Genomic DNA, 16,617 nt, shown 5'->3' with positions numbered 1-16,617 from the left:
TAATCTACTCTGGGAACCAAAATACGAATGACCACACAAAGGGAGTTGCACTAATGTTGACAAAGAAAGCTTATGGTGCACTAATGGAGTGGAACCCAATGTCCGAAAGAATACTAAACGCTAGATATAAAGCCGGCAAACAGAACATCACAGTTACTGCTATATATGCACCAACAAATGATGTGATCCAGGAAGAAAAGGATAATTTTTATATCATGCTACAGAGAAGTATAGAAACAACAAATAAAAAAGATATGCAACCTATAATTGGAGACTTTAATGCTGAGCTTGGAAATGATAATACTAATAAAGAAACTGTTACGGGAAAGTATGCAGAAGGAGAAATAAATGAAAATTGAGAGTTACTTATAGACTTTTGTATGTTCAATCAGCTTGTAATAGGAGGGAGTCTCTTCCAACATAAAAAAAAAAAATACACAAGTGGACATGGATAACACCACACCAGATAGAAAGACAAAGAACCAAATAGACCATGTACTTATATCAAGGAATTGGAGGAAATCACTCCTGGATGTCAGAGTTAAAAGGGGAGCCAAGGCATATTCAGATCACTTTCTCCTAACAGCTACCATGAAAGTAAAAATATTTAAAAATAAACAAACAGTGCACAATAGGAATAGGTTTAGAATTGAAAAACTCAAAAACAAAGAGATTAGAAATAAATTTATAACAGCTCTACAGGATAAATGGGATAAATTTGAAATTAGAGAAGGAGATAACATAGAGGGAAAATGGACTAAGATCAAAGACATACTAATAAGCATATCAGAAAAGATATTGGGATTTCGAACTAATACAGACAAGGAATGGATATCAGAAAACACCAAATTAAAAATAGAGGAGAGAGATAGAATAAAAGAGAAACTGTTACAGATTGGCAAAAGTGTTGAACAAGAACAATCAGAAAGATATAGAGCAATTAACAAAGAAATAAAAAGAAGGGCAAGAAATGATAAAAGAAAATACATAGAGAATCTAGCACAAGAGGCAGAGGATGCTGCATATATAAATGATACTAGAAAGTTGTATGATATTACAAGGAAATTAAGCGGAAAAAAAGAAACAAACAGAAGGAAAACTATTATCAAATGAAAAAGAACAGATAAATAGATTGGTGGAATTCTTCTGAGAGAAATTTCAAGAAATGGCTGATGGTGACCAGATCCTAGAATTAAATGAATAAAATGCATCATTAGATATAAATTGGAACGAAATAACAAAAATAGAAATTACAAAAGCAATAACTCAAATCAAAATAGGTAAAGTACCGGGAGCAGATAACATGCCTGGCGATATACTAAAAGCAAATCCAAAACTTATAGGAGAGATATTATATCCCTTACTAAATGATATGGCAGAAAGAAGAGTGGCCTAAGGAATGGAATACTGGATTACTGGTTAAATTACCCAAAAAAGGGAACCTATCTGAATGCAAAAATTGGAGAGGTATAACATTGCTGAGTGTTATAAGTAAACTGCTAGCAAGGATAATACTAGAAAGAATCAAAATAGAAATAGAAAACAACTAAGACCAGAACAGGGGCAGGATTTAGAGCCAATAGATCATGCACTGACCACATTGCTACTTTACGAATTATCATAGAACAATCATTGGAATGGCAGGCAAGCTTATATTTAAATTTTATCAATTTTGAACAAGCTTTCGACAGTATAAGCAGAGCTTCCTTATGGAAATTACTTAGAAATTATGGACTCCCACAAAAAATAATGGAAATTACTACAAAACCAACTCCACAATCTAGATTTTGTAGATGATATCTGCGTACTTTCACAGAAGCACCAACATATAGAACAAAAAACAACAATGCTTGTAGAAACAGCCAAAAATGTTGATCTTAGGATAAATAAAAATAAAACAATGTTGATGAAAATAAATGCAAAGCAAAATAAACAAATAACAATAGAAGAACTACCACTTAAAGAATTAGAACAATTTATATACCTTGGTTCAATAGTATCAATGAAAGGAGGAACTACTGAAGATATAAATAGAAGGAAACAGCTTGCTTATTCAACTTTCAACCAACTTAGAAATATATGGAAAAACAAGAATTTGTCTATAAAAACTAAAATGAGAATATTTAACTAAGTGTAAAGGCAATACTGATGTATGGATCAGAAACGTGGATGTTAAACAAAAAGATAGTTAACAATATCCAGGTCTTCCTAAACAAGTGTTTAAGAATGATACTGGGAATATATTAGCCAAACGAAGAACTTTGGCAGAGAACAAACCAGAACCCATGTTACAACAGATATATGAACGGAAATTGAGATGGTTGGGGCATGTGTTGAGGAAAGAAGATAAGATAATAGTAAAACAGGCTCTAGATTGAAACCCACAGGGTAAAAGAAGACGAGGAAGGCCAAGAGAAACATGGAAAAGAACAATATTGAAAGATATAACAAATATTAATAAAAACTGGAACCAAATAAAGGCAGAAGCAAAAAACAGAGTCTGGTGGAAAATGGTGGAAAATCATCTTTACCCCCCCCTCCCAGGTGGAGTGAAGAGGATTAAGTAAGTAAGTTAGTATTTCATGTTGTGAATTGGGAAAATAGGCTTATGCCAATACTACGTTACAACTGCATACCTACTTAAGGGTTAAAGAGGGTGTTGGGAGAATTACAGTTGGCAGTAAAACAAATGAATGGACTTTGTTAAATGGACTTGTTTTTTTATTTAATGATATGTCTGATTTTTTATAAGAATGGTGATGACTTGGACGTTGTGCAAAATAAAATGTTTGAAAATCCAGTCTATTTATTTCAAATTTAATCTGTAGAGACAAGGTACATTTTAGTTTATATAGTGCAACCTGTTGTCATAGATAGGAAATACTTCACATTTCAGGAACAGCAGCAAGGTATCTGTGAGAGTATCTCCGTTTAGACCAACTTTTGGCAAGGACAAAAGAGTCTACAAAGGCATTAACTTATTAAAATATACTGGGTGGTCCAAAATGTACCTACTAAATTTAATGGTGTATTATTCCTGAACAAGGAGGCATACGAATCTCATCCAAAATGTATTAAGGTCTACATCTTATGCCATTTATATTACATGTTCAATCTGTTTACCTTCAGTCTCGATGATCATCTGCAATTGTATCACAAAATTGTACACCACCTTGTGGAGTATGTCTGTTGGAATAGCCAAGATTTCATGCTCCATAGATGACTTTAGCTCCTCCAAAGTCTTTGGATTGTTCTGATACACTAACACAAATGGCTTGATGGCTATAATGTGTCAGTAAAGTTTTTTTCTAATTATACCAGCTAACTGTACAGAAAATTGGTTTTAAACTTGGTAGGTACATTTTGGGCCACCCTGTACTATGTCCTGGTTGAAAATAAAATTTCTTTATTACATTAGTTTGAGGCCTCCTGTGATCAAATAACTTGATAGTGAATGAGATGTTTAAAAAAAGTGTAAATTATGTGAAGAAAATAAGGCAATATATTTTGAATGTATTTAGAATGATGTTGAAAATTCACTCACATCTTGCCTCTGATTTTCTGAAGCCTTGTTTAAGATAGTTTGCCCACAATTAGTCTTATGATTCCATGGTGGTCCTGAATAATAATTAATATTATGATTATTATCATCCTTCAACCAGACTACAATCTGATGTGAAAAGAATTTTCATATCCCACCTTAAAACAATATTAGAACAAATAATAACACAGGTTCTTTGCAAGTACAGTCTATATACTTCCTTCAAACAGTTCAGAAGCTGTCTTATACAGTTCAGAAATCAGTTTCTGAATTGTGTAATTAATGCATTAATAATAGACAACTCAGACAATTGATAATATTCTCAAAGAGTAGTTCACGTTTTTTTATTGATGTGACATGACAGCTTATTTGCTGAAAAATTAAGTTCTTGCATTCAATACAAAAACAATTTCTTTATTGGTGGTCTTTTCATAGATATTTTAATAAATAAATTCAAGACTATTCCATTTTCTTGAAACTTTCCAGAAACTGTTTAATTTTTCTTATAGGTGTATATGTGTGGGATGTTGAAGGAAAGCAGTATTATGATTTTCTTAGTGCATACAGTGCTGTGAATCAAGGTCACTGTCATCCAAAAATTGTTAAAGCACTTCAGAAGCAAGCAGAGGTAGTTACATTAACATCTCGTGCATTTTATAATTCCTGTTTGGGAGAATTCGAAGAGTTCATAGTTAAACTCTTTGGATATGACAAAGTTTTACCAATGAATACAGGTAAGTTATTTAACTACTTTGGTTAAGCAAAGAATTAAGTAAATATCTAGTAAATTTTTAAAAGGAGATTTTTAACAAGCAATTTAGTGTTTATTTCCTGCTTTTAAAAAAAACAACAAGCAAAGACTTTTATTTTTTTAACTAGGAGGACTGCATTTGAATAAAATGGAAAGACAAAAGAAACCAGAAAGACATAAGAATGTAAATTATTATTATATGGGCATATTATTATTATTATTATTCATGCCTCTATGAAGTCAAAAGACTCATCGTGGGAGGTCCTTCCTAAGAAACACAAAGTATATCAAGACGCATCGAGGGGAGGCCCCCCCCCGAGAAACACAAAGTCAATCATACCACTCCTAGTGGTATCATATCATCCTTAAACTCATTGACTGTTCTCACTCTCTCCACTCCATCAGGCAATGCCTTCCATGGTTCAACCACCTTCTATGCAAAGAAACCACTCCTCACCCTCTTGCTCACAGTTTCCTTTCGTAACTTCCAGGGTTGGCCTCTTGTCATCACTCCTTCCTGCTGTTCAACCAAGTGAAAGAACTCCCCAGTAACCCTGTAATCACCTCTCAACAGTTTAAACGTCTCAATCATATCACCTCTCCTTCTATCCACCAAACTCTGCAGTCCACATTCCCTCTGCCGATCCTCATAACTAACATGGTACAGTCCTGAAACCATCTTTGTTATCCGCCTTTGTACCTTTTCCACAGATATAATTTATCCCCTTCAAATCCTGGGGATCAAATCTCAGAACAATAGTCTAAGTGTGGTCTGATCAGAGACTTATACAACGGAATGATAACCCTTTTATCTCTGCAGGTGTTTCCTTCTCATTATTGCAGCAATCCTTTGTGTTACCTTCACCACCTTTGCAATATGTCCCCTAAACTTCAGGTTTCTATCAATCATCAACCCCAGATCTCTTGTCTCCCTTACTTCCTCCAGTATAACTCCTCCCATAGAGTATGCAGCACCCCATTGATGTTTCCCAAACCTCAAGACCTTACATTTTGCTGCATTAAACCGACTCCCCCATTCATTTGCCCATCTAGCTAATCTAATCTATCTAGCTTATTCAAATCCTCTCGCAGGGCTACCACATCTGCACTATTACTAATAATCCTTCCCAGCTTCGCATCATCCACAAACAACTGAATATCCCCTTGCAATCCACTGACTATGTCATTGATATAAAGGTTAAACAATATAGGTCCCAGTACTGAGCCCTGTGGGATCCCACTTGTAAACCTCTGCCTCCTTGAAACTGTCCCACCATACACAACTCTCTGATACCTATCGGACAGCCAATCCTGAATCCAGTTGACCAATCTGACATCCAGACCCATGTACTGCAACTTAAATATCAGCTTATCATGTGGCACCCTGTCAAATGCTTTCACTAAGTCTAAGAAAATGGCAATATATGCCTTTCCCTCATCTAAGGAGATGAGGAAAAGGCATATCTATGGAGCTTGAAGACTATCCATGGAAAGTTCACACTAATCATCATTCACACAACCTATGATCCTTCTGCTTAAACTAGTTCACTGAAAAAAGCATTCACAGCCACCTTAAGCTCATTCCACTTATTCACCACTCGCTAAGTAAAAAATCTAGATCTTTGTTAACTACACTGTTTTTGTTGTTATAGCTTTTGAGTGCAACCCTTGTCATCTCCTCTCTTTTCATGAAGTGAAAAATATAGTTATTTAACTCAAACCAATTTATTACATGCGATTTCCATCTTGTAATAATACAAGATGGAAATGTCATGTAGAAAATCTTGATATTTAATTGTAAAATTTTAAGGCATCTTCGATATAGAAAAGGAACAGCAATTGTACAAATGATATAAGAATACTAAAAAATTTGGACACTGAAATGCCTTCTGGTTCTGATGTCATCTTTTCAATTCTGAAACGTGCAGTCATACTTAGCTGTAGTAAGTTAACAAAAACAATAAGAACACTGTTGGTAAAGGGCTCCAGAAAAGATAAGTGCTATTTTGTATAATAATTAGCATTACTGTTGAGTGTTTATTTTTCACTTGGTTAGACTATAATAAGTTTAGTTTAATCCTTTATCCAAGTGTGAGCAAACAAAGTTTGCACCTGAAAATATCTTCAGGACTAGGGCAAGGTAGTACAACACCGGGCAACTCGTTGCAAAGGTGGAGAAAGCTCTCTCTTATCACTCCTATCTCAGTATCTCCCATAATGCAAAGCACATCTCCTTGCGGATATAGCATAGCATTATACATATCCGCAAGGAGATGTGCTTTGCATTATGGGAGATACTGAGATAGGAGTGATGAGAAAGAGCTTTCTTCACATTTGCAACGAGTTGCCCGGTGTTGTACTACCTTGCCCCATTCCTGAAGATACTTTCAGGCGCTCACACTTGATGCTCACACTTGGATAAAGGATTAAACTAAACTTATAATTAGCATTACTGCTTGCATTTTAGTATACTATTGTTTATTTTTGATAATTTAGTGTGTGTGTGTGATTATTGGCCTTGTTGATTTGTTATTGAATATTTGAATCTTTTCTTGAATGGAACACAATGGCAGTATGCATGAGTTCACTTAGACTAGCATCATGAAGATCAAATGTCATTAACGACGTAAATTTTTCATAAATGGTTTGATGTTATAAGTGCAACATGTATGTGTGGCAAAATATGAAAGATGTGCTAGTGGAGAGATTGAATCAGGACACAAAAGAAAGTATGGGTTTGTAGAAAGTGTGATATTTTGTTAGACTATGAGTTAACAAATGCAAAACAGACTGATGAAATGAAAGTTAGTGTAAATGAAGAAATGGAACAAAAGCTAGTGAGACTGAGGTATTGAAAGAATGTGAGAAGGAAGAAATAGTAAGTGATGTGGGAACAAAAGGAATTATGAATGAGGAAACGGACATGAGGTGCAGCAGAACAAGAGGTAACAAAACTACAGTGTGTGTGATATTGCTGGAATGCAAGTTTTGAATAAACAAATTGAAATGAGGAATATTCAAAATGAAATGAGGAATATGCAGAGTGATATTAGATGTTTAGTGGAAACAAATGAAAGAGTGCAGAAAAAATAGAATGAAGGAAAAAAGGGGAAAAAAAAGGTAACAAATGATTCGAGAATGGCAATGTATGAAGATTGCATTGTTAGAGGATTGGTTAATGAGTGAGTCTATAAGGTCTGCTATCCAGAAGGGAGAATGAGCAATTTAATTCATGCTTTGGATATGAGGAGGAAACAAGCAAGAAAAATAGTGCTGGTTGTTGGGGCAAATGATTTAAGTGGACACAAGATGAATGTCGGGAGATTATTGAGGGTAGTGAAAGATAATGTATAGTGGGAAAGGTTATTAGCATGTTGCTGAGGTATGACAATGGTGAGTTGAGACGTTTAGCCAGAATCATGAATGGTATGCTAGCAGAGCTGTGTGAGTAGAAGGAAATACAGTTTATAGATGTGTGACATGTTTGAGGGGACATTGGAATTATACAGATGTGACTGATTGCATTTGAATGACTAGAGTGAGTGAACTGTAGAAACTGTTGCTAGATGGAAGTGCAGTGTGTGATGCAAGCAAGGAGAAGTAAAAGATTAGGAGAGTGGTATGAAAGAGACTGAAGTGCTTAGCAATGGAAAGACTAGTAGTGTCAGAGATGAAGAGAGAATGAGAATACAACAGGAACAGGGAAACGGGGGGGGGGGCATGTTGGAAGTTGTAGTGAATGAATGTATGTATGGGAATAATCAGCATAGAAATGGAATAGATCAGGATATGAAGTGGGATAGTTGAGACCGAGGAGATATGTGTTAAATGGTAATAAAGATAATTGGGCAAGTGTGGTGGAAAAATCATAACCAGCAAGTAGCTTGTGTAGGAGCATTTACAAATGCCAAGAGCATCAGAAATAAGAGAGATGAAATTGTTTCACCAATTGAGTTTGTTTGCCCTAGAATTGTTGAATGAGTGAAACATGGTTGAATGAAGATGATATCGTAATGGGAATAGAAATGGAAGGGTACAGTGTTTTTTTGCAAGAATAGAAAGAACAGTAAGGAAAGGGGAGTACTGTTGATGACAGCAGGTGAATTATATCCACATAAGTAGACATGGAAATAGTGGCATGGTTTTGAGGCTGTGAGGTGGAGGTTGAAAGAAGAGATGTTTAAATGGATGTTGCTATAGGCCAGGGAATGTGGAGGGAGATGATGAAAAAATGTATAAGCAATGCTGGTTAGTGAAAAAGGGAAGGGTTGTTGTTATGGGTGATTTTAATTATGATAGTATAGATTGGAATGAAGAAATAACATTTGGGAATAATGAAAACACTTGGGAATAATGCCGGCCTGGTTGGCAAAGTGGTTAGCATATCCGCTCCAACCAAAAGGTTGTGGGTTCGAATCTCACCATGGGCTTGGATGTTTGTGATTGTCTCTGGAAATACTAGTGGTGGTGGGTGGGTGGTAGATGGTGCTGGTGTAGCTGCAGTTTGTTGTAGTTGATGGATTGAGTGGTGGAGACAGAGTTGTAGAGTAGGTGCCCTCTCTCGATGAGTCCTTGGACTTCCTAGAGGTGTCACATAATAATAATAGTATATTAATGATATTGGTACAAGTTTAACTGGTGATATACAACTGTTTACAGATGCTTCAAAACTTGGGGAGAGTAATGAGGAATTGAGCAAATATTATGCGCTTACAGGCAGACTTGAATACATTTTATGAGTTCATTTATTTGAGGGTTCCGCCTTTACTCCACCATCCCTTAGGACTGGTTGAGCTCTCTTGATGAGGGATTAAGTATGTATTTTATGACTCTTGATCTATTTGTGTTCACTAGCTGGTTTGCCTGTTCTGAGGGATGAAAAACCCGAGTTTCCAGGTGAAAAAAGTCCTCTACCGCTGTATGAGACTGGCTAACTCGCCTGTAGTTGAAAGAGACCAGATAAAGGTTCCTCATGTCATGGACAGGAATTGAATCCAGGTCTTTCCGACCAAAGGACTTCATCTATACCGACTGAGCTATGGAGGTTGATTTTATGAGTGGACAACGGTATGGAACTAATTCCATGTAAAACAGTATGGGCATGAACAACAGTAGGGAACTGTCAATTCTGTCTTGCAAAGTGTAAGCTTCTGAAATTTGGCAACAATGGGATGCAAAGTATACACTTGTGGGGACATTTTGGAGGAAGTCGAAGAGTCAAGAAAACTTGGAATGGTGGTGGTGGACAACGATCTGAAATTCAGAGATCACATTGTACAAGTTGTGACATCATCATATCAAATTATAGCAGTGATACAGAGGAACTTAACATATACAAATAAAGAGGTACTGAGATTTGGCCCCCCCCCCCCCCTGGTTTTCATGGTGATGAGGATATATTGGAAAAGGTCCAGAGAAGACTAAGGTGGTAACTGGTCTTTGGGATGTGGGATATGAGGACAGATTGAGGGAAGTCATTTTGCAAAGCCTTGTGATAAGGAGTAAGAGAGAGAGGGAATATGATCGAGACATTTAGTTGGTAAAGGGTTCTTAGTGAGTTAATGTGGAAGAAATTTTTCAACAGAATGGGAGAAGGTGGGTAGAGTGTAAGGACATCTGCGGAAGGTGTGAGCAGGGGCATAAGGAGCAGGTTCTCTGTGTGGAAAGTGGCTGTTGAGTGGAATGCATTGCCTGACAGTGTGGTGAATGCAGATACATTGTATGAGTTTAAAGCATGGTTTGATGGGCTTTGTAAGTTTTTCCCTCCCACAATGACTCTTTTGACTGCGTGAAGGTTTGTTGTTAATAATATTAAAGTGATTTCTGAACATATAATTTAAGTTCTAAAACCTTTTAATATTGCACTATACTGTTGTGCTGTCAGGAAGATTTCTACCTTCCTTTCTTCATCTTAAGACAAGTTTTCTCCACTCAACCTTCCAGGTGTCTATCAGCTCACCTGCTCCTGTGGTTTGTCTTACTTTGGACAATCTCTGGCAGATCTGCAGCCGTTTGTCATGAAAAACAGGTATCTAGTATCTTGAACCTGAGCAGTCTTGCCTAGCAGAACATGCCATCTCAATTAAACGTAGAGATTTTTGGAAGAAAAATAAATCTTTACAAAGAAGTAAAATCGTTTGGAGCAGTTATATAAGGAGAGCTGTGAGGCCTTGCTCTCACTGACTGAAATTAAACAGATTCGATGGCTTATATTGACTGTTTTGACTTTTGTTGAGGTCTCATCAGTGGGAGCCAGACTCAAAAGTGATACCAAGGTTGAAGTAATGCAGAAGTCATATTTCCATATATAAGTAGTCAAAAGGTGTCCCGCCTTATGGCTACTGACAGTTCAAGTCAAACCTGAAGTATTGCATTGCTCTGGAATCATTTCTTACTGGCATTATTTTGTTTCAAGGTCAAGTCAACAAATTAATGAGAGAGAGAGAGAGCTTTTTTATCTTAAACTCTCTCTCTCTGCCTCTTCCCCCCTCCAGCAAAGCAGTCAAACTGATTTCAGAATGCATGTAATTGATAGACATAACAGCTGAGATTTGTACGCAGATTGTGCCATAGCAGATATTTTTTCCGAATTGTTGTAATAGTAACGTGATTGGATGATTTCCATTGTTCATTTGAAAATACACTTTCATCATTTGCTTTCCTTCCTCTCTTCCCCTTTAGGAGTTGAGGCTGGGGAAACAGCTTGTAAGTTGGCAAGGAGATGGGGATATGCTGTAAAAGGTATTCCTGAAAATGAGGCTAAGATTATTTTTGCAGAAGGTAATTTTTGGGGAAGAACATTAGCAGCTGTATCTAGTTCTACAGATCCTTCTAGCTACAGTGGATTTGGTCCTTATATGCCTGGTTATGAAATTATCCCATATGATGATCTGATAGCACTTGAGGTAAGTCACTGTAGATTTGTTTATATTCATAGCAGTAATTACAAAGATCTAGCCTTTGATCACTGAACTTAGTTATACAGTTCATCATCCCCTCGCTCTGCTACCAATTCTGAAAAATGAATATCTTAATTATATATTCCTCTAACTCCTTTAATTCCCAAAAAGAGTAGGTGAAGCACTTTTAGCCCTAATTTTTTGAATATCAGTGAGTGCCATTCTCCATCTTTAGCCATCACTGATAGTTGCCCAAAGGTTCAGTGATTTCATAAAGGTCATAGGAGAGTATGCAGTATATGAGTACCATCATGTCATGGTCACTAGCACTGTATAGTAGCAGTGGCCAAATCATCGGTCTTTGCACCACCCTTGTGCAATGGAATTACCATACATTCTTTCTATTCCTGTGAATCTTCCCTTTTCTGAGACTCATATTAAACCTGGTCAACGGAATAGCAAGTTCAGCTGAACACTCTTTTAGCAAACGTGCTGATATCCCATCAGTCTCTATTGCTGAATTCTTATTCAGTTTGTGCAACAGCTCTAATACTTTGTCCTCATACACCTGAGTTTTTCATCCAGTGAAGAGGTAACAGTGAGCTCAATGTTGCATACACAAGGTTGATAGCTTTTAACAAAATGGGCATTCCTTAGTTGAACAACCTCTTCTGCATTTGTAACTCTCATGCCATCTGCATTTAAAAGAGTTATTCTTTCATATTCATTCTTTCTTTTGCTTGCAGCATATCGATAGAATTCTTGTGGGTTAGCATGCTGAGCCAGTTTTTTTCATATTCAGACTTTGCTTTCCGTACAACAGTTGTTACTATTCTAGCCTGCTGCTTATAATTTTCATAATGGACATCATCCTTATTTTCTGAGTTTCTTCATCCAGTGAAGGGATAACAGTGAGCTCAATGTTGCATACACAAGGTTGATAGCTTTTAACAAAATGGGCATTCCTTAGTTGAACAATCTCTTCTGCATTTGTGACTTTCATGCCATCTGTATTTAGAAGAGTTATTCTTTCATATTCATTCTTTCTTTTGCTTGCAGCATATCGATAGAATTCTTGTGGGTTAGCATGCAGAGCCAATTTCTTTTCATACTCAGACTTTGCTTTCCATACAACATTTGTGACTATTCTAGCCTGCTGCTTATAATTTTCATAATGGACATCATCCTTATGCACACGGTATTCCTTCCACATCATCCTTTTGTTACGAATCTCTTGCTTAATAAGATTGCACATCCATTTGACTCCTACCCTATTTATTCTTTGAACTCTCGGGACACATTCTGATATTGCATCATTTAAGTATTGTTTAAATGCTTCCCATGCATTGTCGATATTCTTCCCAACCGGCAACTGATCCCATTCCACTGGACTCAGTATACTCTTCGGTTGGTCATAAATTACTGCTTTGTAGTTCAGCTACAACAGCACAGGTTCCAAGAAAGTGGAAGGAAGGAAGGTAAAATTGTTCCGCTGCATAAAGGTAGTGATAAGGCTGCGGTTTAAAATTATAGGCCAATCTCTATATCTGAAGTTGTGGTGAAGATACTGGAGAGATTTATGAGAAGGGCGATACAAAATTGAGTTGAAAACCACAGTATTCTTTGTTGTTATCAACATGGGTTCGTTTGGGGGAGATCATGTTTTTCTAACTTGCTTATGTACTAGGTGACAAATACCTTAAACAAGGTAGATGCATATATAGCACTTTACTTGGATTTTGATAGGCTCCTCCATGACAAACTAGTAAAGAAATTCAAACAGATGGGATTGGATGACAGACTTTTGAGTTGGATCAGTGACTGGCTGTCAGATAGGTATCAAAAAGTTGTATATGGGGGTGTGGTATCCTGTAAGAGGAAGGTCACTAGTAGTGTACTGCAGGGATCAGTTTTGGAACCATTTTTGTTCAATTTGTATGTTAATGATATTGGGATGGGTTTAACTAGTGATATGCAACTGTTTGCAGATGATGCAAAATTAGGGAGTGCAATACAGAGTCAAGCAGATGTTATGGCCTTGCAGAAAAACTTGAATAGATTGTAAGGTTTTGAAATTTTGTAAGCAATGATGGGACGCAAAGTATACACTTGGTGGGGAAACTTTAAAGGAGGTAGAGGAAATGAGAGATCTGGGAGTGGTGGTGGTGGTGGACAAAGACCTAAAGTTCAGGGAGGGCCACATTGCACAAGTTGTGAAGATATCACTTTGGATAATGGCAATGATGCAGAGGACCTTGACATGAAGAAATAAAGAGTTATGATGCCATTGTATAAGGCCTTGATCAGGCCTCATATGGATTAGTGTGCACAGATTTGGTCATCAGGTTTCCGTGGTGATGAGGATATGTTGGAAAGGCTCCAGAGAAGATTCACACAGGTTGTCAGTGGTCTTTGGAATGTGGAGTACAAGGACATATTGAGAGAATATTAATTGCAAAGCCTCGTGAATAGGAGAAAGGCGGGGGGATATGATTGAGACATATAAGCTGGTCGGGGGTTGTTATCAGGTTGACATGGAAGAGATTTTTCATAGAATGAGAGAGAGGTGTAGAACAAGATGCCATCACTGGAAATTGTATAAAAAGTGTGTGAACTGAGGAGTAAGGAGAGTGGTTGGTGAGGGGAATGCATTTCCTAAGTGTGTGGTGAATGTAGACACTTTGAATCAGTCTACATCATGGTTGGATGAGCATTGCGTGTAATAATGTGTACCTCCCATGATAAGTCTTTGACTCCATGGAGGTCAGATGTTAATAATAATAATATCCTCATCCTCCTGAAACCAAGTGACCAAATCTATGCACAGTAGTCTATATGCAGCCTGATCAAAGCCTTATGCAGGTGAAACATAACCTCTTTGTCTTTGCATGTCATCCTCATTATTGCCATAATCCATTAGGATGTTTTACAATTTTGGCAATGTGACCTTAAACTTTGTTTCTGTTCACCATCACTTCTGTTCATTTCTGTTCACCAGATCATCTCCTCCACCTTCAAAATTTCTGAATTAATTGTATGCTGTGTATCTCATCCTTTCCTACCAAATTTCAAGACCTTGCACTTTGCAACTTTAAACTGATAGCTCCAATTATTTGCTCGCTCATATAGTCTATTCAGATCCTCTTGCAAGGCCACATCTGCTTTACTTCTTCGCCCTTTCCAACTTTGCATTAACGGAATGTTGCCCATCTCTAGTTAAGGCTCTCTCCTGTTGTCATTAACATGCAAGTTAAACAATAATGGTCACAACATGGATCCTTGTGGCACTCCACTAGTGACTTTCCTCTTTTGGGATACCACTCTTCCATGTACAACCTGCTGATACCTATCTGAAAGCTAATCAGACAACCAACTTACTAGTCTGTTATCTAATTCATCTGTTTCAGTTTTGCTAGCAGCTTGTCATGCATCAGTTTATCAAAGGCCTTTGAAAAATTCAAGTACACCGCCATATATGAATCTCCTTTATCGAGTGAGTTTGTCACATTGTAATACTTGATCCTCCCTATCAAAACCATGCTGACCATCATAAAGAATACTGCTATTATCAACCCACTTTTCCCTTTATGAAGTGGAATAATTTTTCCCATCTTAGATTCTTTTGGGACTTGCCCTGTTGCAAGGCTCATGTTAAATGGTTGTGCCATTGGTACCATTAATTCCATAGGGCATTCCCTCAAGACACGTAGCAATATACTGTCAAATGCTACTGCATTATTAACAGCAAGTTTACTTAATTCCTCATATACTTTCTGCTCATTCATCATCAATTCCTACTCATACATTCAACATGCTAGCTTTTCCTGATGTTGCCTTCATGAGGATGAAATACACTGATAAACTGATCATTTAATACTGCAACTGCACCCTCTGCATCGGTTACCAGTCTGCCGGTTTCATCAACCTCCCATAGTCATTTTTTCTTCTACTTGCCACGTACTCACTAGGAATTTTCTTGCCTTATTGGCTAATGTCTTCTCATACTCCATTATTGCTGCCCTCACCAACCAAGTCGCCTTCCTGGCCTGCTCCTTGTACTCCTCATGCAACTGATCATTACGAACATTCATCTCGTGTTACCTTCACAGTACCTCCTTCTTCTTCTTCTTCCAGATTTCTTTCTTGATCTTTTCCTTCATTCTTTTTACTCCTACCTTGTTTAGCCCTTTTCACCTCTGGAATACACTCAGACATTATTGCTGTTAAATAGCACTTGGTAATTGCCCATGCTGTGTTATATTCTTTCACTCAACTCTTCTTTCTATGATATAGCTACCACTTGTCTTCTGAGCTTTCCATAATCGCCACCCTTGTAGTTCCATCTTCTTTATGGAAGTGTTCATGTGACTGACTGAAACCCATGTGATCATCTCACTGTCACTCTCTCTAACTGGAGGAAGATTAAAAACTCTGTTCACAGTCACATCCTTGGATGATATAACCAGATCTAAGACTCTTAACCCTCGTGTGTCTCCTGTCTGCTCATCTTTTGCCCCATATAGCCTCTCAGACTCAATCCCCCATGTATTCCTGGCCATTCCATTCCTATTTTGACCACATTGGTAATTGGTAATGAATGCATCCACATACATGCATTCATTAGCAATTCAAGAATCCACACTCCTTATGCTGTGTTCCCTTGACCTCCCTGACCCATTCCATTTCCCTGTCCAACTTGCTTTCCTGTTGTCACATTCTCTTCTTCATTCACAACCACAACAGTCTCACCAATTCCATTCTCCTGCTCATTCACATCATCATCTTTGACTTCTGTTGATCTCTTGTTTGCATCACTCATTACTCTGTCCCAAGCGCAGCCTCCCCAAATGACTCTTTCCAAAACTATTCAGATGCAGCCAATCGCTCTTCTATAGCTCCACTTGTTCCACACATTCACAAACTACACTCCTTTCTCTTCATGCATTTCTGCTAACATTCCATTCAAGATCTTTGTTCTCTACTGCAACGTATCATTGTCATACCTGGGCAACACACAAACTGCTCTTCCTGCCACACTGTTGTCTTTTACTGTCCTCAATAATTTGCTAATATCCAATCTCATGTTCTTTCTATGCTCAACCATCTCATTCATCCTGACTACAACCACTAACTCCCTCACATGCTTATTTCTCATATCTAGTGTCTCAATCTCCCTGTTCATTCTCCTTTCTGGAATGTACCCTCTCATCCACCACACCTTTTATGATCGAATCTCCATATAGTGCTATTCTTGAGTCATTTGCTACTTCTTTCTCTCCACTTGCTTTCTTTTTATTATTTTGTCTTCTTCCATTCATATCCACCATACATCTAATTTCGTTCTGTACATTCCTCATATCATTTCATTCTTCAACTCTTACATTCCAGCAATTGCTCCCACTATTACTTCATCAGTACAACTTTCT

At 37.4% G+C, this 16,617-nt stretch overlaps 1 protein-coding gene across 5 annotated transcripts in view; it reads left to right on the top strand.

Moving 5' to 3' along the window:
• The window catches only part of Oat (Ornithine aminotransferase precursor), a 279,809-nt gene that overhangs the window by 147,168 nt on the left and 116,024 nt on the right, over nucleotides 1-16,617 (top strand). For all 5 annotated transcript variants that reach the window (XM_090391734.1, XM_090391735.1, XM_090391736.1 and 2 more), the window contains exons 3-4: nucleotides 4,051-4,275; nucleotides 10,974-11,197. In XM_090391734.1, the coding sequence (XP_090247860.1) occupies nucleotides 4,051-4,275; nucleotides 10,974-11,197 (449 nt within the window). The remainder of the gene's footprint in view (nucleotides 1-4,050; nucleotides 4,276-10,973; nucleotides 11,198-16,617) is intronic.

This window comes from Typopeltis vanoorti, chromosome 4 (assembly GCF_054136105.1).
Source record: "Typopeltis vanoorti isolate ZY-2024b chromosome 4, IOZ_Tvanoo_1.0, whole genome shotgun sequence".
Taxonomy (NCBI): Eukaryota; Metazoa; Arthropoda; class Arachnida; order Uropygi; family Thelyphonidae; genus Typopeltis; species Typopeltis vanoorti.
The sequence above is the reverse complement of the archived record's forward strand: the minus strand, read 5'-3'. Positions and strand labels throughout refer to the sequence as shown.